Genomic DNA, 26,816 nt, shown 5'->3' on the forward strand with positions numbered 1-26,816 from the left:
ATGTTCCAGCAGTGAAGATTTGAACTGCAGTTGGGAATATGTGAGCTCTTTCCTCCTGCCCATCTTCTAGGATTCTGACATAACAATTATCTTTCTTTGCTCTCTTGCCTTCAATTTCTCATCAAAGCAAACAAGCAACCCAGTTAATCCCAATTCTAGGAGTACTTGTCCCTCTACTAACCTTCACCTAAGTCATCCTTTTTCTCCTCTCCTACCACAACCACCTTGTATGAGTACCAGTTATTTCTTCTTTTTTTAACTTACACCTGTTATTGGTCCTGCAACTCAAAACTCTCTACAAGTTCACAAACTCAGTCCTCCTGCCTCGCTACCATACAGTGGACCCTGTTGACAGCCTTACATTCTAAGGCTCTCTTGTCCCTTGACTTTCAGGCCTTAAGTATCTTTTAGTCTTTCTTCTTCTCTGCTACTACAATGCCTACCCACCCGCAAATGCCCTTCTCCTCTTCCTGTCCATCCTTTCTTCTCCATTCCAGCTCCACCACCTCACGTACACAGATGCTGCCTTCTCAACTGGCTCAGGATCTGGCACCCTATGCCTGGCACTGATCCTGTGGAGGGGACACTCATAGAATGTGACACCCCCAAGGCAGGATGCAAGGATGTCCTTTATACTGCCAAAGCCCTGACTCTACATCCTGGTATCCCAACATGGAAACCCTCCCTGCCCCACTCTAGAGACACCAGTCTTGCTCTGCCCTACCTATCTGCCCTACCTAACAGCTTTAGCACTAAAGTGTACAAAAAGGAAGGAGGAGGGGAAGATAAAGCAGTATACCATTTAAATAATTACAGCTTTAAAGTCATTCTTAATATCTGGTAGGGTAAGTTCTTCTTCAAGATTATCTTGGTTAAACTTGGCCTTTTGTTCTCCAATTTCTTACTTATTTGTGGCTTGTTCGTGAATAATTCAGTTAGTTTCACCTTGACATTTTTGCTCATTCCTACACTTAGCATTTTGTAATGCATTTGTTAACAGAACAGCTTTGGTCATTTAACATCTGGAATTTTTTTTTGCCAGCTCCACTAGAAGAAGTTCTCCAGCAAGAAGTCTCTGTTCATGATGCAATTAAAACTCCCCTGCTTCCTGCTTTCAACTGATCTCTAAACTGGATTTAGAGATCTCTAAACTGGATTGAGGATCACCAATAGGGTGTGAGATGAGGCTTCATATGAGCTGTAACATTTGGAACGGCCTTAAAAGAGGGTGTTTCTCTGGATGGCACTCTACACAGGGTAAAACATACAGATGTGGGGCAACTATAAAGACAAGCAATAGGATGCAAAGGTCTTTAGAGTTCAGGAAAAGAGTCATGGTTGGAGATTGCATTTGTGAACACTGGTGTGTAGATGGCACTAAGACATGGATTATGAGAAGGGCTAAGTAAGGTTTAGGTCCTGGGGCACTCCAACATTTAGAGGTCCACCAGTAGAAAAGAAATCAGCGGTGGAGAAGTAGCAGTACAAACTAGTGAGGGTGTTAGGAGACGATGGTATCCCAGAAGCAAACCGAAAGGAGCCCTTCAAGATGCTAAATGTATTCAAATACATCAAATGCTGTTAAAAGGCAAGGTGAAGGTTGAGAATTTGCTAGTCAACTTGGAAAGATGAATGTTTTTGTCAACCTTGACAAAAGGCATGTTGATGTAGAAGGTAGGAATGAAGTCTGAGAGGAATGAGATGAAGAGAAAAAGACCATCCCTCAGACACACTAAAGAGTGTCTCCACCCCAGGACCTTTCATTCCTACCTCATCGTCCCTGAACACCCCACTAGATCTTTCTACGTACCTGCACATTCCCATGTCAGTATCCTAAAATAAGCACATTTCCCTAGCCATTACTCCTGAGCTTGTTTTGCTTTCTTAATAGCACTTAACAAATACCTGAAATTTTACTATTTATTTGTCAATCTCCATAAGAATGTGATAAATCAAGAAATAATCTTTACCAATACTTCTTTTAAGAACTTGCACATTTTGTTAGGTATATCATTCTTAGAAAATCTGCTGAATTATTTATAACTTTACTCTCTCACAATGGGAAATTTATAACTCTCACAGTGGGAAATTATAACCCATCACATGTTTTTTTAATGGAATATTTTCTTTTTATTTATTTTGTTTGAGGGGTAGAAAGAGAAAAAAGAGAGAAAGAGAGAGAGAGATCTCCCATCTGTTGGTTCACTTCCCAAATGCCCCCAACATCAGGGCTAGACCAGGCTGAAGCTAGAAGCCTAGAACTGAATCAAGTTCTGAGACCAACAGGCATGGGACTGGTGGACACAATAATAACTCACCTAAAGTATGTCCTACTTTACTCTCTTACTTTTCTTTAAAAAAATCTTTTTTTTTTTTTTTTTTTTTTGAGAGAGAGAAAACATAGAGATTCTATCTACTGGTTTACTCCCCAAATGCCTGCAACCATGGAGCAGGTCAAAACCAGGAACTCAATCTAGGTCTCCTACATAGATGGCAGGGCCATCACCTACTGGCTCCAATGGTGTGTATTAGCAGCAAGTTAGAATCAGAGGTGAAGCTGGAACTCAAACCCAGGCACTCTTTATGGGATGCTGGTGTCTCAACCAGCATCTAAACCTCTAGGCTAAATATCCACCCTTTATACCACATTTTCACCTTAACACTATTTCACAGAAAAATTTATGGTAAAACTAATGTTTTATTTATAATGCTCACCTTCAATTTTTTCATGATGAGATACAAATATGCCTGAAATATAGCCAGGTCATCCCCAGAGTTTTCAGGAGAAATGAGAGTTATAGGATATTTTAAATTAGAGTTGGTTTAGTACAATTTCTGTGACACATAGAAATCAATGAGAAGGTATGTGACGTGGCTGTGATACGGTTCTCAAGTGAACTCAGTCTCTTAATTCCCAGCCCTTCATGAAATAAGAGAAAGATACCAGGTTAACAACAAGGGCTTAGGGGAATAATAAAATTGATCACAATTAGTAGGCATACTTTACAAATTGGACTTTTGTCATTTTGTAATGTACTACCTCATTCTTGGAAATCCTTATCTGTTCAGTGTTTATCTCATTTAGTAGCTCAATGTCCAGACTAAGTAGAGAAGGAGAGGGGATTCTGTTTTAGGAACTTTCTCAGGAGTATATGATTTAATATCTCTAGGGAGGATACAAAAACTCCTATGCATTAGTCTATCTTAATCATCTCCTAATCGGTTTATAACTTGCCTGTAAAGTTGTCACAAGCACGTCAGTGGATTAAATAACAAGAGAATTATAATCTCTTAAGGTGTACTTTTGGATAGTAATTAAAACATAGTTATCATTTGGTACACATTTTTGATATACTAAATGTATATCTCCTGCTTAATTTGGCTTTGGGAAGGGGGCCACAGCAAGGAGGCAACCAAGAGATGGGTATTTTGGAGGCTCTATTAAACCTACAAGCAGGCTTTAAAAAGCCAGTGTGGCAGCAGGAGTAAGGAAGGAGAGCATTTTCTAGTGGTGTCATTATGGGCTAATATTGAGCACAAGCAGCTTCTAACAAATTGAAGGAAGAAAAGGTGAGATAAACCTTATTGTTAAAAACACTTTTCAGTGGGAGAAAGGCTATGCAATACTTACTGACACTTACAGTTTTGAGCACATTTCAAAGGTCAATGGAGGGGACAGGCATTCAGCCCAGCAGTTAAGATGCCTGTGCCCACAATGGAGTATCTGGGTTTGATACCCAGCTCTCTCCTGACTGTTTCCTGCCAATGCAGATCCTGGGAGGCAGTGGTGATGGCTCCAGGCATTGGGTTCCAGCTACCCACGTGGGAGACCTGAACTGAGTTCCTGGATCTGGGCTTCAGCCCAACTCAATCCCAGGAAATGTATGGACATTTGGGGAGTGACCAGCAGATAGGAGTTTGTGTTCTCTCTTTATCTCTCTGCCTCTCAAAAACACAAAAAAGTCAGTGGAATGATTTTGAGTATCTCCATCTTCTAGAGCTGACAGAAAGGTCATTTATATTGTCCCAAAAGATTCCTTCAAACATCTGCAACAAATAATTCATCAACATGTTCTGAAGTTCCCTAATGTGCTAGGGATACAGCAGTAAGAAAACCTCGTGGAATTTGCATATTAGTAAAAAGAAACAAGCAAGGTAAACAAACATATGAGTTACTATTTGAGAAAACAGTAAGTGAAATCTTTAGTACTTGAACCATGATAAATATATAAAGAAAAATTAAAAAGCAAGAAGAGATAAGATGTAATTTATTTGTATACATTATAGCTGGCCCATTTGTTTAGTGACAAGAGTAGATTTTATAATATAATGACCTTTTTAGAATCAATATTTCCTTTATAAATATTGTTATTTCATAAGATACAGAATATAACTTTAAATACTATTTATTTGTTTGAAAATCAGAGTTGGAGGGAGGGAGGGAGGGAGGGAAAGAGAAAGGAGGAGAGAGAGAGAGAGAGAGAGAGAGAGAGAGAAGAGAGAGAATCGATCTTCCTTCCTCTGATTCACTCTCCAAATGGCAGCAATGACCAGGGCTGAGCCAGGCCAAAGCCAGGGACCAGGAATTTCTTCTGGGTCTCTCACTTGTGTGCAAGGTCCCAAGCACTTGCACCATCCTCCATTGCTTTCCCAGGTACATCGGGAGAGAGCTGGATCAGAAGAGGAGCAGCGAGGACTGGAACCAGTGCCCATATGGGATGTGAGCATGGCAGGCAGCAGCTTTATTAGCTATACCACAGTGCCAGCTCCTATTTTAAATAAATTTAAAACTTAACTATTGGCATATCTCAACTCAGAGTACATTACTGATTATCATTTATTTGTTGACAAGTTCTTGGTCAAGAATATATTCAATTAACAAAACACCAGAACTTCTTGGCTAAACACAGCGTACTTTTGTATATCACTATGATAAGTGGTTTTGAGGAAGGAACAATGTTTGGTTTTTTTAAAAGTGTAATATCATTACATCTATAATGAACACTAAGGAGTTCAGATGATAGTGATTTTTAATTTCAAAAACCTTAATTTTAAGTTCACTAGTTACCCCACACTAAATTCACATTATGAAGTAAGTCAAATAGAAAGCAATCATTGTCATTAATATACTAATCAAGATTTAAGAATGCTTGACTCATTTTCCCATATAATTTGAAAAACGATAGTTAAAAACTAGCATTTAGGAAAGAGCTCATTTCCAATGGAAAAAAGATATAAACTAAAATGTATACAAACAATTACATTTTATTATACTTTGGCTGTCGACTTCAATTTGGATTTTAAGAAAAGCTTATAAAATGTAAATTGATGATATTAGCAAAATAAAGTTTACCTTGAGGCTGGTATGAGATCGTGGCTGACTTAATTCTTGAAATTTCCATTGCTCTGATCCAGGGGTCTCCCCTCCTTTCTGAGTGTCAGGCGTAAGCAATCCATCTCCAGCAGGCAGAGGGAAAAGCCCTAATGATATAGGGCGTTCTTTTCTATTTGGAAAGGGGGAAAAAAAGCTAAGTACCCATTTGTTTTCATTTGTTGACTATAAATAACAAGCCTGGCCTGCACTGCTTTAGGATCATCACTGTCTGCCCATCTGAACAGGCAGACTTACCAAAAAGAAAGGACAGTCTCAAAAGTTAAAATTACCCTCCCATTCCCCAAATCAACTAAGAAAAGTATTAAGAGGCCGGCGCCACGGCTCACTAGGCTAATCCTCTGCCTAGCGGCGCCGGCACACCGGGTTCTAGTCCCGGTTGGGGCGCCGGATTCTGTCCCGGCTGCCCCTCTTCCAGGCCAGCTCTCTGCTGTGGCCAGGGAGTGCAGTGGAGGATGGCCCAGGTGCTTGGGCCCTGCACCCCATGGGAGACCAGGAAAAGCACCTGGCTCCTGGCTCCTGCCATCGGATCAGCGCGGTGCACCGGCCGCAGCGCGCCGACCGCGGCGGCCATTGGAGGGTGAACCAACGGCAAAGGAAGACCTTTCTCTCTGTCTCTCTCTCTCACTGTCCACTCTGCCTGTCAAAAAATAAAAAAAAAAAAAAAATTAAAAAAAAAAGTATTAAGAAAGAGTTTAGGCAATCTTCTAAGTTACTGGCGAGTTTCTCCCCCAAGAGGCAGTAATCTGGTCTGGTTTTACAAGGAGAGGAGTTGCTAAGTTCTCAATCACGTTTAGGTTAGGTTAGCACTGGGGGACTTGCAACCTCTTCCTTTGGAGTGAGCCCAGCCTCTGCTGCTGCACTTCCCAAATCCTCACACTAATCCCTGGATGTTTACTGAAGCCTCTTTAGGGTATGCCTTTCATGCTGTCTAGAGGAAAATCAGCGTATTTTGAATCAGGGCTACTGACTGATTAAACAGTAAAAACAATTTAAAAAGTTTTGCTCCTCCCTAAAATAGGAAATAGGAAAACTCTGTTGTTGTTGTTGTTGTTTTTTTCTACTATATGAGTTCTTTTCAGGCACAGGTCAGTTTGTCTCAAACAAGGAGGTCAAAATGTTCTATAAAAGAACTGTTTAATTTCCAATGCTTTGTGAGAATTTTCAGTGAACAAGAGAATTTTGATAATAGAATTTTAATAAGAAATACATCCTTTGTTGACATACAGAAGATCCAAATTAAAGCACTTCTAGAGGGTGGAAACAAGCCTCCTAACAGGTCATCTTGGGCTACTAACTCGCAAGTGTAGGAACAGAAAGAAACCGGACACTAAAGGTTGAGGCCTCCAATAATTCTATCTCCATTGCCAAGAATATAAGTCAGTATAGAAATAATGAAGTTATAACATAAAAGTGAGAAAAGATTCCATTTTTCTTCATTTTGTAAATTCATTTTTATACCAAGAAACTTAAGCCACTTTTGAAATGTACCCTCACTTAATACAAAGCCTATGCTTTTTGATTCCTATCAAAAAGGATTAGTGAAATGTATCAGGTAAGTGAAGCAAAATGGCTAAGAATCTGCATTTTGTCAAAGTTGTGTGCACAAGGATATAAAAGTTTAAAAACAGGACTTTTCCCTTCAGAGTTAAGTATTTAACATTTCTTTACACTTTTTCCTATTCGGGAGGAAAACTGTGGGTAAGCAGCACAACAAGGAGCTAGATTTTAACACCAAATCTAACTTTGTGACAAAGCTGTCAGAACAACCAAGTGATAAAAATTAGAGTCACTAGTCAGACATCAGAGACTCCCAAATGTTGATCGGCAATAAAGTTTTAGTAAGAGAGTGGCAATAAAGTATTACTTATTATTTCTTTAGTGGATAATACAGTACACATTGTACATGCACATATTTCCATTGAACACAGAATGATAGTTGACCCTAATTTTAAATGACACCTTTGCTGCTTCTTAAAACACTCTTTCTTTCATCAAATGATGGTAGCAGCGGTTGGTAAGGGATATTTCTTTTCATGTCCATACTTACAAAAGAAAAAGTTGTCAGCCTGATGCTTATTCCTAGATTTGTGAGGAACATATTTTGGGGACTGAAAATCCAAGGGTCTAAGAGAGCTACTCAATGATTTTTACTTATTTCCTTTAGACTAAACACCTGACCCCAACTTTTACTTACTTCCTAACATTTATTAATAAATTTGCAGAAAGTGACTGGGAATTTAATCAGATTGGGTCTAAAGGAAAGTTTAGTAGACCAAAATGCAAAGCAAAATGCAGGAAGATAACAGACTTCATTCAAATATCACACTGCTAACAGAAATCCAAATACAAGTCAGTCATTACAATTACCCTCATATGTGAATGTTAACACATTCATTTTCACACATCAAATTATGAAAAAGTTTAAAACTATTAGGGGAAAGAGTCTTCCAAGAATCAAAGTTTTGCTTTCCTTACTTCAGTCAACTAAATCTATAATCTATAATCCAAGCTACAAGTAGGATTCCTACTTCTTTATCTTGCTTTCATCAGTCATCCAGAAACTGCTGGACAGCAAGGGGACTTTGGAGCCTGTGACAGCCATCTGTCAGGAGAGTCACTGATGCTCCAGGCTATACTGTTGCAGCTGTGGAAAAGGGAGATGATCACATACTCTTCTCTTCTTACTTTACTGATAAATTATGTAAGAGTTGAAGGAGGGAAAAAAGACTTGTAATTACACAAGTTCACTGGAATCCTACTTTCAAAAAAGAAACCCTGAAAGACAAAAACATTAGTCTTGTGCTACAGTGGTATGCATGCAGTGGTTAATGCTCTGCGTAGTAAATGCTTGAGAAAAACTCACTGAAGAAAAGTAAACAGTATACCTATGGAAGAATATCAAGTGGCAGATTTAAACCCACAGACTGAAACATCTGCCAATACTGTGTAGAAACAAAGCTATGAACTATCAGAATCCTTGCTATGTATTTTTTTAATTGCCTTAGTTTCACATATTCATTTTTGAGCAGTTATTTAAACGTGAGCTCACATGTATAAATTCTCATAATTCCGCAAATACATTTTTCAAACAGCTTTTTGGCTACAATCACATTTAGTGCAACTACTTAGAAAACCTACTTTCCACTTTTAAAAGATGTTCTCTGAATGATTAAATTTGTTGAACACCCACCATTTGGTAGATACTAAGCTAGATTATTTACATTATCTCATTTACCCTTCATAAGGAAATAGCAATGGTTTTCCCAACTTTCAGATGCTTAGAGGGTCTGGGTACTAATAATTGGCAGTGCTGTAATTCAAAGTCAGATCTGTTCAATTTCAAGGCTCATGTATTTCTCTTGGTACTTCCTACTTAGAACTACCTACTTTTTGACAATTGCATCCTAACATTACAGAATATGACATTTTTTCTAGTCAGATAAATTGTAACATTTGCGTTAAAAAAAACTTAAAATTTAATCACAAGGTAATTTATCAAGAAACTAGCTGGAGTTAAAACAGCTCTATTAACAATAGCTATACGTGACTCTGTAATTTACTCTTTATTCTTTCAATGAAATTAAACACAATATAATATTCTCACTTGATTTTTAAAACCACCCAATGGGAAAGAACCTTCAGAAGAAGAAACTTAGACACAGATTAAGCAACTTGCCAAAACCCCAACAGCTCCCATGTGGCAGAGCATTTGTACCCAGGCATGGCTCATGCTGCTTTCTCAAGCAGAATTTAACCCAAGACAGCCCCCTCAATATGAATCTTGACTTCATATCCTATATATTCTTGAATTCAGGTATTTTTAATTTCTTCAAAGCTTAAATATACATTTACTCACATACAAATCTCTTATGTATTAAAATACACAAAAGTATTAAGATTGTTTCTGATTTTTTATAAAATCAGGAAATAAATTATCAAGCATGTAGTTTTAGACCACAGATGAAATATAATGTCTAGGCCTTAAACTACCATGAATTGGTCTATGAATAAAAGGGAACACTCTGAGGGAATTCACTACGTTATCTCTTCTTAACTTATCTAAATCTAAAATCAGGATTTAAATCTTTTTATATACAATAAATAACAATTATTCATTATGAGCTTTCATTTTAACCATGGCAAAACAGAAATCTGAACAAATCAGATACTTTGAGTTTGATGAATTAGAAAACAAAACAATCAGATAGCCTTAGTTTGATGAATCAGGAAACAAAAGAAACTCAAACCTTAAACCTTAAACCTCTAAGATGGTTCTCACAGAGAACAAGCACAGGGCGCAGCAGTAAAGCTGCAGAGATTAATGACTACCCCCACAAACAGGCTTGGATATTTGTCACCCAAGACTACAAAGGAAAGAAAGGGCGACATCTGACAAAACAATAGTGAATAGGCTTTGTAAAGCTTTCACAACTTTGATGTGTAAATAATGGGGGAAATGTATTCTTTGCCCTAAAAAGTTTAAATCCATTCACTTTAAAATATATTTGTTTTAGGAGGAAAATATTTAAATTTTCAGTTCCTGTGAGTTGTTATCAGAAATTGCTAAAGTGATACCTGAGCCTCCATCAGTCACAGGAAAACTGGAACAAAATAAACCTATGGTCTGTGTCTAATCAATTTCAAGTCCCAACATAACAGACATTTGCCCCTGAACGCCCAGGAACTAAACACAGAGGTTGTATACATTTGGACCCAATGCTCTGCTCCTGCTCTCCCTTCACTCTTTGAACACTGATTAAACAAGACCAAATTGACCTTGTACGGGTATGTAAGTACAACATGAAAATCCTTTTCTTTGGTCCACGGTTTCCAAACACAAAGCTGTATTCCAAAGTCATAGCAGATAAATTAGTATAAATAAGAACAAAAATCCTAGCTTCGGGCTATTTTCCATTGTTTCAAACTGCAACAGAAATGGTTACAAAGCAAGACCTAGGAGCTAAAAAGGTAAGAAAAACCAGCTACACGGGGGCTTCCAAGACAGACCGGGAGTACCTGAGTATCCTTGGCAGGTTCTGCGTCAGAGCTGGCACACCGGTAGAAAAAGAAAAGTGCACAAGCAGCAAAACAGAGAGAGATACTAGGATAGCAGAATTAATGACCACCGCCCCGCCAACAAAGCCAAACACCAACAGCAGCATGCATCCAGGACTCATGGCGCTGCGCTGGCATGGTGAAACACCCGAACCAGGAGGCCTACACGGGGGCCAACGGGATATCTTTGTAGTGAGGATCTGTCATTCAGCTGCTGCCACAAAAACAATGCCATCAGCAGCAGCTTTCCACTCCATCCTGCAGCAGCTCCCAAGCGATGACGTCATTCCGCTCTCCCCACCTCATAACCATAGAGCTGCTGCTCCTAGCATTTATGCAGCAATCCAGAGCGACAGCCCGCCTATTAACTGTTTTTCCTCTCCACTCCTGGCTTAGTTCATTGGCTACAATGCCCAGCGATCTACATAATTTATTCACACTCCTACATCAAACAGATGGCTTAGCTAACCCTTTCACACAAGCCTCTCTGTAACAAAAAGGATCAGTTATACAAGGGAACTGAAGTTTTCAGCATTCCTTCAAATTAGACAATTTTAAACTTTGTGTAATCTCCATTAAGCATCAGAGAACAGTCAATATATCACTTACACGGCTTGGCTCATACTTCGTCTTCCCATAGTGAAAGCTGTTTGTAGTTTCTACGCTATCCTCTCCTACAGCATTTCAACCACAGTGCAAAGCTTTCGGAATCAGCCTATTGCTCCAAGATTAAAAAATAGAGAAAACCAGAAAGACAGGCCATTTATTTCAATTTTTCTCAAGGAAAAATGTATAACAAAGCTTACCTAATTCTACTGTGAGCTGCAGATTCTAGTTGGTCACTCCCTGAGAGCTGATGAAGTTTTGTTCTTTCTAAGTGTTCCATATAATTATGAATCATCTATTTTAAAGAAAGAAAAAAAGATACACAGAATTTAAGACTAGTACCTGAAATAAAGAGATAATAACAAGGGAAACATTTTTGCTCAATTTTCTAATTTACCAGACTTCCCAATTCCATATTAAAAAAATAAGGATTTAAAGAACATTTTAATAGCAAAAGAATACACAAATGCTTATATTTGTAAGAATGTTTCTTTCCCTAAAAATAGCCAATTATCTTGTTTAGCATAGCAAAAAGCTTTCTTTTTACAACATAGGATGCTATTACATGAAATAAATAACACAAAATAGTATACAGTTATTGGGGAAGAGGCAAGTAAAAGACTCAGTTAAAAATAATAGAGAAATGCAGTCACTACAATTCTTAAGGTGAAATATGAAAAGACACTATTTCCTTACGTGTTGATCTCTTCCACTTTACAAGGGATTTATGAGTAAAGATAATTTTCAATTTAATTGAATAATTTAATATCAACATATTTCTTGTTTCTGTAGACTTAACCAAAAGAATACTAAAAATATTTTCTTTTGTTTGTTAATTTACTAATATCACTATGCAATATAATAATCTATAATAATAGCAACAAATTAATACAAATAAAAATAGAACACTTTGAATCTTAGACGAGGAATCATGATTGGCAAGCTGAATATGGAAGTGAAAACTTTGGGACTATAAATATAAACTGTCAAGAAATTCTAAGGTCTTATTTGAATCTTGATAATCAATATTTTCACTTTTAAGAATCCTAAATCCGGAATTAAGATATATAAAATGGCAACAAATATCAATCATAAAATCAAAAGTCTTTGCTAGATATACTAACAGGAGTAAGAAAAACTAACAGGGGTAAGAAAAAAACTTTTTTTTTTGGACAGGCAGAGTTAGACAGTGAGAGACAGAGAGAAAGGTCTTCCCTCCGTTGGTTCACCCCCCAAAATGGCTGCTACGGCTGGAGCTATGCCAGGAGCCAGGTGCTTCTTCCTGGTCTCCCATGTGGGTGCAGGGCCCAAGCACTTGGGCCATCCTCCACTGCACTCCTGGGCCACAGCAGAGAGCTGGACTGGAAGAGGAGCAACCGGGACAGAATCCGGCGCCCAGACCGGGACTAGAACCCGGGGTGCTGGCACCTCAGGCGGAGGATTAGCCTAGTGAGCCCAGGCACCAACCAGAAAAAAATATTTTATTTTAAGAAATGAAATATTAGCATTTAAAGGGTAAAAATATGAGGTGAGCTAGGCGTTTTACACAGTGCTTGGGATGCCCACATCCTATTATCAGAGTGCCTGGGTTCAAGTCCTGGCTCTGCTCAGTTTCCAGCTTCTTGCTAATTTGTATACTGTGGTCCCTGAAATCCACATAGGAAATATAGATTGAGTTCTGGGCTCCTGGATTCAGCCTGGCCCAGACACAGCTATTGTACGCATATGCAACATTGTACAAGCTGATGGAAAATATGTGTCTGTTTCTGTCAATCCACTAATTAAAAATAAAAATAAATATTAAGAGGCAAGAAAGATTGTTCTCTTCCCTGGAAATATTACTTGAATTCTTAACATTATGTCATAGAAGTTACTAAACTTTAGCTATGTTAATAATGATTTTAATCTCAAAACAACTTAAAAATATATGTTACAGCATATTAAATGACTACTGAAAGCAAATTTTTACTTATTTATTCTTTTTTAAAGATATATTTATTTATTTCAAAGCGTTACAGAGAGAAAGAGAAAAGGTTACAGAGAGAAAAGTAAAGCTGCCGCCTGCTACATATGGGTGCCGGTTCCAGTCCTGGCTGCTCCACTTCCAGTCCAGCTCTCTGCTATGGCCTAGGAAAGCAGCAGAAGATGGCCCAAGTTCTTGGGCCCCTGCACCCATGTGAGAGATATGAAAGAAACTCCTAGCTCCCGGCTTTAGGTCAGCTCAGCTCTGGCTGTTGTGGCCAATTGGGGAGTGAACCAGCGGATGGAAGACCTCTCTCTCTCTGTGTAACTCTGACTTTCAAATAAATAAATAAATAAATCTTTAAAAAATATATACAATGGGCTGGCTCCGTGGCTCACTAGGCTAATTCTCTGCCTGTGGCGCTGGCACCCCAGGTTCTAGTCCCAGTTGGGGCGCCGGATTCTGTCCTGGTTGCTCCTCTTCCAGTCCAGCTCTCTGCTGTGGCCGGGGAAGGCAGTGGAGGATGGCCCAAGTCCTTGGGCCCTGTACCTGCATGGGAGACCAGGAGGAAGCACCTGGATCCTGGCTTCGGATCAGCGCAGCGTGCCGGCTGTAGTGGCCATTTGGGGGGTGAACCAGTGGAAGGAAGACTTTTCTCTCTCTCTCTCTCTCTCACTAACTCTGCCTGAAAAAAAAAAAATGCCGAACCCTAAATTTACTTTTTAAAAAGTACACTTTTGCTGTAAAACTTTTACTTGGCAAGTACAAAAAAATAAGAATTTAAAGGTGTTCTTTATTGCTAAATAAAAAGTTGAACTCTGATCATGAAATAAAACAAGTGATTCTATTAAACTAAGTATAATAAAAGATAAATCTATTCCTCAATTAAGACCACTCCAAATAAGAAATGTTATCAGAATGAACATAGAGGGGGCGGCACTGTGGCGTAACAAGTAAAGCCGCTGTGCATATTGCTGGCATCCCATATGAGCGCCAGTTCGAGTCCCAGCTGCTCCAATTCCAATTCAGCTCTCTGCTATAGAGCAGCAAAATATGACCCAAGTTATTGGGCCCCTGCACTCTTATGGGAGACCCCAAAGAAGCTCCTGGCTCCTAGCTTCAGATCGGCCCAACTCTAGCTGTTGCAGCCCTCTGGGAAGTGAAGCAGCAGATGGAAGACCTCTCTCTCTAGCCTCTCTGTAACTCTGCCTTTCAAATAAATCGTATGTGAAAGTATTTTTGAGAATCTTAAGTTGACAAACTCTTTATTTTAAATACACAAGTTTTCTCTTTAGCTCATTTAAAGAATTGTTTTACAGATTTACAGTTCTTGTCTTTGTGTCAGCAAGTCAAAAGTTAACAAGCTGGGGGCCAACGTTGTGGCATAGCAAGTAAAGCTACCTGCTGCAATGCCAGCATCCCATATGGAGTCCTGGCTGCTCCACTTCTGATCCAGCTTTCTGCTGTGGCCTGGGAAAGCAGTGGAAGATGGTCCAAGGGCCTGGGCCCCTGTCACCCAGTGGGAGACCCACAAGAAGATCCTGCCTGCTAGCTTTGGATCAGCCTAGCTCCGGTCATTGCAGCCAAGCGAGGAGTGAATCAGTGGATGGAAGATCTCTCTTTCTCTGTCCCTCCTCTCTCTCTCTCTAATTCTGCCTTTCAAATAAATAAATAAATATATTTTTTAAAAAAGAACAAGCTGTTTTTTTATAGCAGGAAGAATTTTCGGGAAAAAAATTAAATTCAAACTAATATTACAAAATAAGTACTGGGCCTAACAGATGCCAATTTAAATTCAAGGTTTTTCAGAGCAGGCATTGTGGTGTAGTGTAGCAGGTAAAGCTGTGGCCTGTAGCATTGGCATCCCATTTGGGCCCAGTTTCAAGTCTGGGTTGCTCCACTTCTGATCCAGCTTCCTGCTGATGCACCTAAGAAAGGAGAGGAAGATGGCCCAAGTACTTGGGCCCCTGTACCCACATGGGAGACTGGAAGAAGCTCTGGGGTCCTGGCTTTGACCTGGCCTAGCACCTGCCGGTGCGGCCACTGGGGAGTTAACCAACAGATGGAAAATCCCCCTCTCTCTCCCTCTCTCTTTCTCTGTCCCTCTCCCTCTCTAGCTCTGCCTTTCAACTAAACAAAAATAGAAGAAAAAAAAAAGTAAGGTTTTAGAGAACCTAAATTGAATTCTCCTGGATAGTAATCATGTGAAATTGCTTTGTTCAAACAAAAGTATCTAAATTTCATTAAGCATTCAGACAAAGAAGACTGAAACATCCCACAGATTGCTTGTATAGTAGCCTATTCACTCAATATAAAAGAAGAACTTAAAACACAGTTCCTCCACAAATAGCTCATTCTAGATTGATTAGTTTTAGATACTAAAAAAAAATGAGGAATTTAGAAAATGCTGAATTCTGAATCTTCAAATGACTGCTCTCAAGTAACTGCAGATATAATATGCTGACATGAAATTACAGATTCAACTAAATGATTACTGACCAGAAGACAACAAAAATGGCAACTGTCACTTATGCAGGAAGAATGGCTACAGTCAACCATAGTATTTACAGGCATTTTCCAGCTGATCTTCACAATATCATGATTTTTTTTTTTTTTTTACAGAAAAGCTCCAGTATACACAGGTTAAAACAAGTTGACCAGCTAGCTAATGATTAACTATTTTCTGTCTAATATTAGCCTTGAGGCCAGCACTCAGGTCTACAAGACTCAGTGATCTGAGCAGTTGAGCAATGTATACTGGTACTGTTATCTGCCCTTTCAGTTAATTCTCCAGACAGGCAATGAGCTCATTGTCCTTTCTTCCTGACGCCCACAAGAAAACCCCACACCCTAAAGCATTTCCTGGCATCTGAAATAAAATAATATGCACTATATTCTACAAATGCACAAAAAGTAGAAAAATAACTTGGATATAAAACATTAAGTTTAATAATAGGGCTTCACAATATATCTCTGGTTAAAAAAAAAAAAAAACAACTTTAAATTAAGGGAAAAAAAGTGAGTGGGAGGACAGAACCAGTGCTGCCCTGGACAGAAAAAGAGGTGAGGGCTGAGAGTTTGGCACAGTGGTTGAGACACTGCTAGGACATCCATGTCAGACTTTCTGGGTTCAAATCCTGGCTCTGTTTCCAATTCCACCTTCCTGCTAAGGCACATCCTGGGAGACTCTAGCAGTTGGGTGGGCCCCTGTTATCACTGTGGAAGACCTGGATTAAGTTCCTGGCTTTGGCTTGGCCCAGATCCCTCTGTTGCAGACCGTTGGGGGGTGCACCAATAGATGGAAGCTGTATGTTTTTCTCCCTCTCAGATAAATAATTTTTTTTTTTAAATAAGAAAGATGAGAGTAAAATAGAGCATGCTTCAGATGATCTACTGTTACATCCATCAGTCTTGTCTCTTGGTCTCAGAACTGTAAATCTCAAGTTTCTCAAGGATTCATTTTACATTCACATGAACTGAGGAATCAGTTCAGCAATAAAGTAATAAAGTAGCTGGAGTCATCCAAAAGGATCCCAGGGGTTGGTATTTTGGTGTAGCAGGTTAATTAGTCTCCAAAACCAGCAACCCATAGGAGTGCCAGTTTGAATGCCAGCTGCTTCACTTCTAACCCAGCTCCCTACTAATGCACCTGGGAAAGCAGCAGAAGGTGATCCAAGTGCTCTGGCCCCTGCCACCCACATGGGAGATTGGGATGAAGCTCCTGGCTCATGGATTTGGCCTGGTTCAGTTCCATTTGTTGCAGCCACTTGGGGAGTGAATCAGCAGAAGGAAGATCTCTTTCTGTCTCTCTCTCTGTTTCTCTTTGCCTTTCAAATAAAAAAAAAATTTTTTTTAAGGATCCCAAACACATTGTTTAGAAAATCCAGATTTGAGATAGGCCCCAACTCCCATTCCCTGAGATATCCTCACAAAAGAGGCTGACAGCATTAGCAAAAATGGAAAAGTAAGGCGATGGTGAAGTTGATGGTTGAAAACAACTGGCAGCCGGCGCCGTGGCTCACTAAGCTAATCCTCTGCCTTGCGGCGCCGGCACACCGGGTTCTAGCTCCGGTCAGGGCGCTGGATTCTGTCCCGGTTGCCCCTCTTCCAGGCCAGCTCTCTGCTGTGGCCAGGGAGTGCAGTGGAGGATGGCCCAAATACTTGGGCCCTGCACCCCATGGGAAACCAGGATAAGTACCTGGCTCCTGCCATCGGATCAGCACAGCGCGCCGGCTGAGGCGGCCATTGGAGGGTGAACCAACGGCAAAGGAAGACCTCTCTCTCTCTCTCACTGTCCACTCTGCCTGTCAAAAAAATTAAAAAAAAAAAAAAAGAAAGAAAGAAAGAAAGAAAGAAAGAAAGAAAGAAAGAAAGAAAGAAAGAAAACAACTGGCATGGATGCTTTTAATCATGCTGGCTTTGAATCTTCATATGCAGCCAAAAAAGTCACATACCTCTATCCAATGATCTTAAGCCAATGATCTTAAAGTTGTTGAGATACATAAAACAAAAGAGGCACAGAAAAATATCTAGCATTTTATCACTAACCAGCATAGCACTCGGCACAAATAATTTCACAGCATGCACTAAACTTCAAACTGTAAAATGGGGATGTATGATAGAGTTTAGGCAAAGGATGAAATGACAATGCACTAAACATTCTGGTGATAACCTCACAAGTTTGCAAAGGCTCAGATTTCTTGGTGATAAGCATAAGCACTGTATACATGTGGCTAGACTGCCTCACAATTACTTGACCTTTATATTTTGTCTGTTGCCTTCTTTACGGCCTGTCTTCTTTTCTGCAAATTCAGGAATGTACGTAAAATTTGGATTGTATTAGAGAACAGTAATTCACATTACAGAAAGAGCCTTAGAGGGCAGGTATTTAGCCTAGTTGTTAAGACACCGTATATCAAAGTGTCTGGCTTCAATATCAGGCTTTGACTCCTGAGTTCAGTTTCCCACTCATGTGGACGTTGGGAGGCAGCAATGGTGGCTCAAGTAATTGGGTTCCTGTGAACCAGGAAGAAGATCTGGATTGAGTTTCTGGCTCCTGGCTTCACCCTGGACAGGTCTCTGCCATTGCAAGCATTTGGAGAGTAAACCAGCAGATAGGACCTTGTTCTGTCTCTCAAAAAATAATCAAATAAAATAATTAAAAATAAATTTTAGAAAAAGGAAACACAGTAGGTCTCCCTGAAGCAGTAGGCAATGTGTTTCATAAAAGTACTATTTAGGCAATTATTTTTTACCTGTAAAAGGTGTTACCTTCTTTGGAAATAATAATGAAGAAGTTAAGGTTAAACTTTCAGATTTCCTTTCCCTGAAGATTTCCAGAGCTTACAGTTAAAGGGCACCTAGTTCTTTAGCATGAGATAGCTATTTATAATTGCTAATTGAATGGCATCTCTAGAAAGAATGTATAAACATAGAAAACTGCAGGCTAGGATAGAACAGACCCACATTTCAAAGCAGCTGTATCTGTGTTACATAAACCTCCCTGGAGGCAAAACAAAATAAAGGGACCCTATCAGGGCAGGTGACAAAAGCTGCTAGTGATGAGAGAGAGGACTCTATGCAAATAGCTGTCATACACCGTGGGAAATCTGCCCTGTTGAGTGGATGTATGCAACTCTCTAACTTTGCCATTAAGATTTTTCCTGAGGAGCCAGTGCTCCACTTCCAATCCAGCTCTCTGCTACAGCCTGGGAAAGCAGTAGGAGATGGCCCAAGTGCTTGTGCCCCTGCACTGGCATGAGACACCTGGAAGAAGCTCCTGGCTCCTGGCTTCGGAGCGGCGCGGCACCAGCCATTGCAGCCAATTGGGGAGTGAACCATCAAAAGGAAGACCCCCCCCCCTCTCTCTGCCTCTCTTCTCTCTGTGTAACTCTGACTTTCAAATAAATAAATAAATCTTTAAAAAATATATTTTCCTGAAATTTTTATTCTTCCCAGACTGTGACTTCCCTAAAGGAATAGAAACACACAGAAAAAGTACTATATCTTCTAATTTGAAATTAATGTCAAGCTTTTTTTTTTATTGAATAAAGATATGGGAAAAATTAGAAATTCTTTAGACATTTTTTCCAAGAATGTGTGTGTGTCTATGTGTAATATATATATACATATATTTGGGGGGGGGGCAAAGATGGGAACTGTGAAGATACTGGTATACTTCCCAGTCTTTTTTTTTTTTTTAAACATTTGGGGCAGGCACTGTGATGTAGCGGGTAAATCTGCCACCTGCAGTGCCAGCATCCCATATGGGCACCAGTTCGAGTCCCAGCTGCTCCACTTCTGATCCAGCTCTCTGCTGTGGCCTAGGAAAGCAGTAGAAGATGGCCTAGGTCCTTGGGCCCCTGCAACCACGTGGGGAACTCAGAAGTTCCTGGCTCCTGGATTCAAAAAAGTTCAGCTAAAGCCATTGAGGCCAACTGGGGAGTGAACCAATGTCTCTCTCTGCTTCTCCTTCTCTCTCTGTGTAACTCTGATTTTCAAGTAAATAAATAAATAAATCTTTAAAAAAAAAACATTTATTTATTTGAAAGGCAGAATTACAGAGGCAGAGAAGTAGAGAGGAAGAGAGAGGTCTTCCATCTGCTGGTTCACTCCCCAATTGGCCACAAAGGCCAGAGCTGCACCGATCTGAAGCCTGGAGCCAGGAGCTTCTTTTGGGTCTCCCACATGGATGCAGGGGCCCAAGGACTTGGGCCATCTTTTAACTGCTTTCCCAGGCGATAACAGAGATCTGGATTGGAAGAGGAGCAGCCAGGACTCAAACCGGCACCAACATGGGATGCTGACGCTGTAAGCCGGGGCCTTAACCCGCTACGCCACTGTGCCAGCCCCGAATGTATGTATTTTATACATACTGAAATTTAACATATCATAATAATCCTCAATTATTAAAAGTTTAAAATTTCATTTTAAAAGTATTATCCAGGGGGCTGGCATCATGGAGCAGTGGGTTAAGGCCCCGGCCTACAGTGTCAGCATCCCATATGGCCGCTGGTTTGAGTCCCGGCTGCTCCTCTTCTGATCCAGCTCTCTGCCATGGCCTGGAAAGCAGTGGAAGACGGCCCAAGTGCTTAGGCCCCTGCACCCATGTGGGAGACCCAGAAGAAGCTCCTGGCTCCTGGCTTCAGATCGGTGCAGCTCCAGCCACTGCAGTCATTTGCAGAGTGAACTAGTGGATGGAAGACCTTTCTCTCTCTCTCTCTCTCTCTCTCTCTCTCTCTCTCTGCCTCTCCTTCTCTCTCTGTGTAACTCTTTCAAATAAATAAATAAACCTTTCCAAAAAAAATGTATTATTCGGGGCTGGCACTGTGGCAATGGGTAAAGCCACTACCTGCAGTGCCAACATCCCATATGGGTGCCAGTTTGAGTCTCAGCTGCTTGACTTCCGATTGAGCTCTCTGCTACAGCCTGGGAAAGCAGTAGAAGATGGCCTAAGTGCTTGGGCCCCTGCACCCATGTGGGAGACCCGGAAGAAGCTCCTGGCTCCTGGCTTCAGATCGGCACAGCTCTGGCTGGTGTGGCCAATTGGGGAGTGGACCAGCAGATGGAAGACTGCTCTCTCTCTCTACCTCTACCTCTACCTCTACCTCTCCTTCTCTCTCTGTGTAACTCTTTCAAATAAACAAATAAATCTTATTAAAAAAAGTATTATTCATCATTCATCATTATCAATCACTTATGGAATATAAACATATTCCACAAACATGTTTTTAGTTATCAGTACTGACAAACACTATAGGCAGGTTACTATTGAGGTTTTGAAATAATGCTGTAAAAATAACCAAAAATACTCTTTTATAATCCATTTATTTTTAAAAAATTTATTTATTTGAAAGACAGAGTTACAGAGAGAGAGAGGGAGAGGGAGAGGGACAGCGATCTTCCATTTGCTGGTTCAATCCCCAGATGGCTGTAACAGCCAGCCCTGGGCCAGGTTAAAGCCAGGAGCCAAAGGCTTCTTCCAGGTCTCCCACCTGGGTTGCAGAGGCCCAAACACTTGAGCCATCTTCTGTTGCTTTTTCTCAGGTCCTTAGCAGGGAGCTGGATCAGAAGTAGAGCAGACGGGAGACGAACTGGCACCCATATGGGCTTTTGGCATTGCAGGTGACAGCCTTACCCACCACACCACAATGTCAGCCGCAATCCATTGGTTTTTAATATTTTTAATGTCCATCAAATATAATTGAAATGTAGTCACTTTTACAAATTGAAAAAGCTGTTGTGTAATCTGCTCCTGTCTTCCCAGAGCTCTATTGTGCCAGTCTTTCACGGGCAGTTTTCTCTATCACTGTATATCAAAACTCTGACAAGGCCGGCGCCGCGGCTCACTAGGCTAATCCTCCGCCTTGCGGCACCGGCACACCGGGTTCTAGTCCCGGTCGGGGCGCCGGATTCTGTCCCGGTTGCCCCTCTTCCAGGCCAGCTCTCTGCTGTGGCCAGGGTGTACAGTGGAGGATGGCCCAAGTACTTGGGCCCTGCACCCCATGGGAGACCAGGAGAAGCACCTGGCTCCTAGCTTCAGATCAGCGCGGTGCACCGGCCGCAGCGTGCCGGCCGTGGCGGCCATTGGAGGGTGAACCAACGGCAAAGGAAGACCTTTCTCTCTGTCTCTCTCTCTCACTGTCCACTCTGCCTGTCAAAAAAAAAAAAAAAAAAAGAAAAAAAAAAAAGAAAAAAACAAAGAAAAAGCAAAAGAAAAGAAAAACTCTGACACCCTTCATGGTTTGGGTTTGGCTAAAAAGCTAAGGTAATAATCATCAAACCTTGCCTATCAGAGCCAATAGGGAGAAATTTTAGCCTCTCGCCAAGAAAGTGTTAACTACATCATTCCAAAGAAAATCAAACTGAGTGCAGTTAAATTTCACGGTTCTTAATAACAAAAACACAGGCCTCTACCAGAGTCACGATTCCGTACCCTGCTATCAGAGTGCCTGGGTTCTAGTCCTAGCTCCCCCTCTCCATTCCAGTTTCCTGCTATGTGCACCCTGGGAAGCAGCAGGTGAAGGCTCAAGTACTTGGGTTCCTGCCACCCATGTGAGAGACCCAAACTGAGTTCTCATCTCCTTACTTCTGCTGGGCCCAGGCCTAGTTGTTGCAAGTACTTAAGGAATGAACTAGAAGATGAGAGGCCGCTGGCTCTCATTCTTTATCTGCTTTTCATATAAGTAAAATAATTTTAAAAACATTTTTAAGTGCTTAAATACATTTTTAATTTGCTTGGAAGAGATCAAGTACTGGAATTATTCATTTAAAATACTAAAAACTCATACAGAAAATATGTTTTAGAGTCATTTAGATTTAACATGTTATAATGTGTGTTTTATTTGTTATAAACTTAATGCAAATAAGTTTTGTTTTTTTTTTTTTTGACAGGCAGAGTGGACAGTGAGACAGAGAGAAAGGTCTTCCTTTGCCGTTGGTTCACCCTCCAATGGCCGCTGCGACCAGCGCGCTGCAGCCGGTGCACCGCGCTGATCTGAAGCTAGGAGCCAGGTGCTTCTCCTGGTCTCCCATGGGGTGCAGGGCCCACGCACTTGGGCCATCCTCCACTGCACTCCCTGGCCACAGCAGAGAGCTGGCCTGGAAGAGGGGCAACCGGGAAAGAATTCAGTGCCCCGACCGGGACTAGAACCTGGTGTGCTGGTGCCGCAAGGCGGAGGACTAGCCTATTGAGCCGCGGCGCTGGCGCAAATAAGTTCTTTATACTAGATTATAAATGTAGAGATTACCGATAATTTACCAACTATTAAAAATTTCCAAACTGATACTAAGCAAATGAATTCTCTCATTTTAATATCATACTAGTCAAGCAAACAAATATTGGGACAGCCTTAAACAAATATTTTGTAGCAAAGAAATTCATTAAAGCAATTCATTAATTGAAAAGTTAATTCCAGGTGAAAAACAAGAAAATATTTGGTAACCAGGTAAATGTCACATCACATTTAATGTTTTCTGGAAATTATTATCAGAATTACTGATTTTTTTTTTTTTTTAGAAACCAAGACGTACATCTTGATGTCCATTTCTCTGTCTCAGATTTAGCATGGTAAGAATAATCCAGAAACTTACCTCAGTATGTCTCTGATGTAATGCATTATACTCCTTCTTCAGCTCTGCTTCTCTTTCTTCAAGTCTGCTAACTGAAATTAAGATACATATGCTTAAAACACAAAAAATTTACTAGAAAAAAATCCATCCTCAATACTTGGAATGGGGTTACCCATAATCCTTAGCAACTTTAGGACTCAACGCGCCATATCAAATTCTTCACAAAGCAGTGACCTCGGCTCATCATCCTTAATAGACTTTCAGATGTAACAAACTTCCAAGTGGGAGAAAACAGGAAAGGAAAAAAATCTAACTATCACATTGGTTCTCTAATATGCATGTTAAAGTCAGGACTTGAGACATGATATAAAATTACTATTTCACAAACTTATACATCATGTTAATATGAAATTAGGGTTCAAATCAATGATTTCTAACACTATTCAAATCTCTTTTTAGCACCAGAAAGGACAATATGCCACTGTAAGTACTTTTTCTGCTTCAGGTCTTCTCAATTTCAGATTCATTTGCTCTTATTTAGCTCCCTCTGCTGATGGATTTTGTGAGTGGCACTGATTTGAGGCAGTGCTCAGAGTAAAAATTACATTTTTAGAAACAATCCCGAGATACAGAATGTCAGGAAAGTATTTCACAGGGAAAAATGACTGGTAATAAAGAAGAATGATCTAGAAAAGAGGTTGTTGAGCCTAAGCAGGACCAGGAAGAAATCACACTACTCAAGCAGATGGTACTGAAAGTGTTCTAGAGACTGTTACCACAGAGAAAGGAACATAAAACCATGCTGGTGGTATGGCAGAGGGAGAGACTGGTCAGCCTCGAGGAGCCTATGCTGGCTGAGGAGCAGTGGGAGCAACTCGGTGAGCAGAAATACAAAGGCGGTTCAAAAAGTTTGTGGGAATGGAATTAAATGATGTTTAATTTGGTGCAAAAAAAATCTTAAATCTGCATGGTTTCCATGAACTTTTTAAAGACCACTTGGGAAGCTGGGGTCTCAAAACTCAATAACACCTATTTGAAAGCCTTAAAGTCAGTTGGGAAAGTTCTTGATGTAAGGTCACCTAGCTGCAAACACCCAAGGCTGTTACAATCTACAACCTGTGACTGGCAAATAACTGTAGAAGTTAGCTATTAAGAGAAACGCTCTGATAGCACACATTTGAGTAGTTTATGTCCACATGAAACATCAAACAAAACACAGCTTGTGCTGCCAGTTAACTCATTTTTGGTTTGTGTACATTTAACTGTCACAAATTGCTTTAGTAGACTGAAAGCGTGTCATTAATTAGGACAAAAGCTCTTTTTGTTTTTATTTGTTTCTAATTCAAGCCTATATGTTATTGGCTCATTATATTGGCATCAGTTTTAAACACAAACTACAGGATCTGTGGAGCCTACTTTACCACGCCAGGTAAGAGCTGAGCACATCTGCTAGCTTCTCCTGTGGCTGAAAGCCTTAAGCAAACTTAAACCAGCTGTGTTGGGATAATACGATAATGAAGTTGTAATAATTTTTAGTACCGCCTCTATGATTTTTATTGAAAAATAGGAAATTCAAGCAAATTATTTAGCAACAATTTTTAAAGAAACATTTTCTAGCATTTCTTGTAAACTAAATTGATCTAAAAGCTAAGGGGAATTCTGAAGCTACTGTATAATTGGTATAGATTTAAGATTTATTTATTTGAAAGTCAGAGTTAAATAGAGAGAGGAGAGGCAGAGAGAGAGAGAGAGGAAGAGAGAGGGAGACAGAGGGAGAGAGAGGTCTTTTATCTGCTGGTTCACTCCCCAACTGGCCGCAATGGCCAGAGCTGTGCTGATCTGAAGCCAGGAGCCAGGAGCTTCTTCTGGGTCTCCCACGTGGGTGCAGGGGCCCAAGCACTTGGGCCATCTTCTACTGCTTTCCCAGGCCATAGCAGAAAGCTGGATTGGAAGTGGAGCAGCTGGGTCTTGAACCGGCACCCATATGGGATGCTGGTGCTTCAGGCCAGGGCGTTAACCCGCTGCACCACAGCGCTGGCCCCTGTATAGATTTTTAATTGTTCACCTTTGTAAATCAGTATTTTCTTGATAATATGCAACCAAACCAAAATATCAAATACTGGGGCCACCACTGTGGTGCGGCAGATTGGGCTGCCACTTACAATGCTGTGATCCCATCTAGGAGTGCTGGTTTGAGTCCTGATCCAGCATCCTGCTGAAGTGCCTGGGAAGACAACAGGAGATGGCCCTGCCATCCATGTGGGAAGAATTTATAGCTCCTGGCTTCAGCCTGTCTTAGCCCTGGCTGTTGTGGGCATTTGGGGAGTAAACAAGCAGATGGGAGCATGTGTTCTCTCTGACTTTCAAATAACTACCTAAGTAAATAAATCTTGTTTTAAAAAAATTTTAATTGGATGCTGAGACTAAACTAAAATCCAACTTTTATTCATATACCTCTGTTTCAAATTTGTGTTCAATAGAACTTCATTACTCTTGTCAACTAACTTGATACAAATTCATAAATTTATATCCCCATCACCACCACTGATAGCAGCTAATATCTTCTAGTGTTTGCCATATAGCATGCACTGTTCTATGCACTGTACATAATCCTAACATATTTGAGTTTAAAATTAACTTTATTTAAAAATGAATGTATCTATTCTTTGAATGGCAGAGTGAGAGAAAGAGAGACAGAGATCTTCCAGGTGATTCACTACCCAAATGGCCTCAATGTCTAGGGCTGGGCCAGGCCAAAGCCAGGAATCTGGAACTCTATCTGGATCGCCCACATGGGTACAGGGGCCCAAGTATTTGGGCCATCCTCTGTTGTCTCCCCAGGCACCTCAGCAGAGAGCTGGATTGGAAGTGGAACAGCCGGGATAAGAACCAGGCCTCATATGAGATGCCAATGTCTCACATGGTGGCTTAACCAGTTGTACCACAATACCAGTCCCAACATTAACTTTATCATGAAAGTATTATTAAAACTATTATTAATAATGTATTCATTTTAGAGATACAGAACTTGAAACAATGAGAGGTTATGCAACTTGCCCAAAGTGACACAGGTAGTAAATGGCAAAATAAGGATTCCCAAAGGGGAGGTCTTGCTCCAGAATCTGTGTTTTTTATTACCATGCTATACTGCCTCGCAAGAAACCCTCTTTCAATCTGTTTTGTATATTAAAGTCTACGTTAAGATTTCACAGGGAGGGGCCGGCGCTGTGGCACACTAGGTTAATCCTCCGCCTGTGGTGCCAGCATCCCATATGGGCGCCCGCTCTAGTCCCAGTTGCTCCTCTTCCAGTCCAGCTCTCTGCTATGGCCTGGGAAAGCAGTAGAAGATGGCCCAACTCCTGGGGCCCCTGCACCTTCACGGGAGACCAGGAAGATGCACCTGGCTCCTGGCTTTGGATCGGTGCAGCTCCGGCCGTTGTGGCCATTTAGGGAGTGAACCAATGGAAGGAAGACCTTTCTCTCTGTCTCTCACTGTCTATAACTCTACCTGTCAAATAAATAAATAAATAAATATTTAAGAAAATTCTTCTGTTCTTATGCCTATTGACATAAGAAAGTGCCTCGAACTGAACGGATGGATGGAAGTAAACTATACACTTCTGAAAACAGATGTCTGTAAGACCAACACTGAACAGTTTCCCTCACAGCAGCTCTTTCCCACCGTCTTCTCACTCAGGCAAAACCATGCATCCTTTTGCTCTTCTC

General features: G+C 40.7%; 1 protein-coding gene across 31 annotated transcripts in view; it reads right to left on the reverse strand.

Moving 5' to 3' along the window:
• The window catches only part of SPAG9 (sperm associated antigen 9), a 170,670-nt gene that overhangs the window by 80,917 nt on the left and 62,937 nt on the right, over window positions 1-26,816 (reverse strand). For 20 of the 31 annotated variants that reach the window (XM_089318191.1, XM_051824855.3, XM_089318189.1 and 17 more), the window contains 3 exons: window positions 23,112-23,182; window positions 11,257-11,351; window positions 5,354-5,504 (listed from right to left, as the gene is read on the reverse strand). In XM_089318191.1, coding sequence (XP_089174317.1) covers window positions 5,354-5,504; window positions 11,257-11,351; window positions 23,112-23,182 — 317 coding nt within the window. Of the gene's footprint in view, window positions 1-5,353; window positions 5,505-7,923; window positions 8,040-10,411; window positions 10,802-11,256; window positions 11,352-23,111; window positions 23,183-26,816 lie in introns of those variants that run through there. The other 11 variants (XM_051824864.3, XM_089318195.1, XM_051824861.3 and 8 more) reach the window with 7 other exon arrangements.

The sequence above is a fragment of the Oryctolagus cuniculus genome, chromosome 17, assembly GCF_051225735.1.
Source record: "Oryctolagus cuniculus isolate XC-2025 breed Fujian yellow rabbit chromosome 17, ASM5122573v1, whole genome shotgun sequence".
NCBI lineage: Eukaryota > Metazoa > Chordata > Mammalia > Lagomorpha > Leporidae > Oryctolagus > Oryctolagus cuniculus.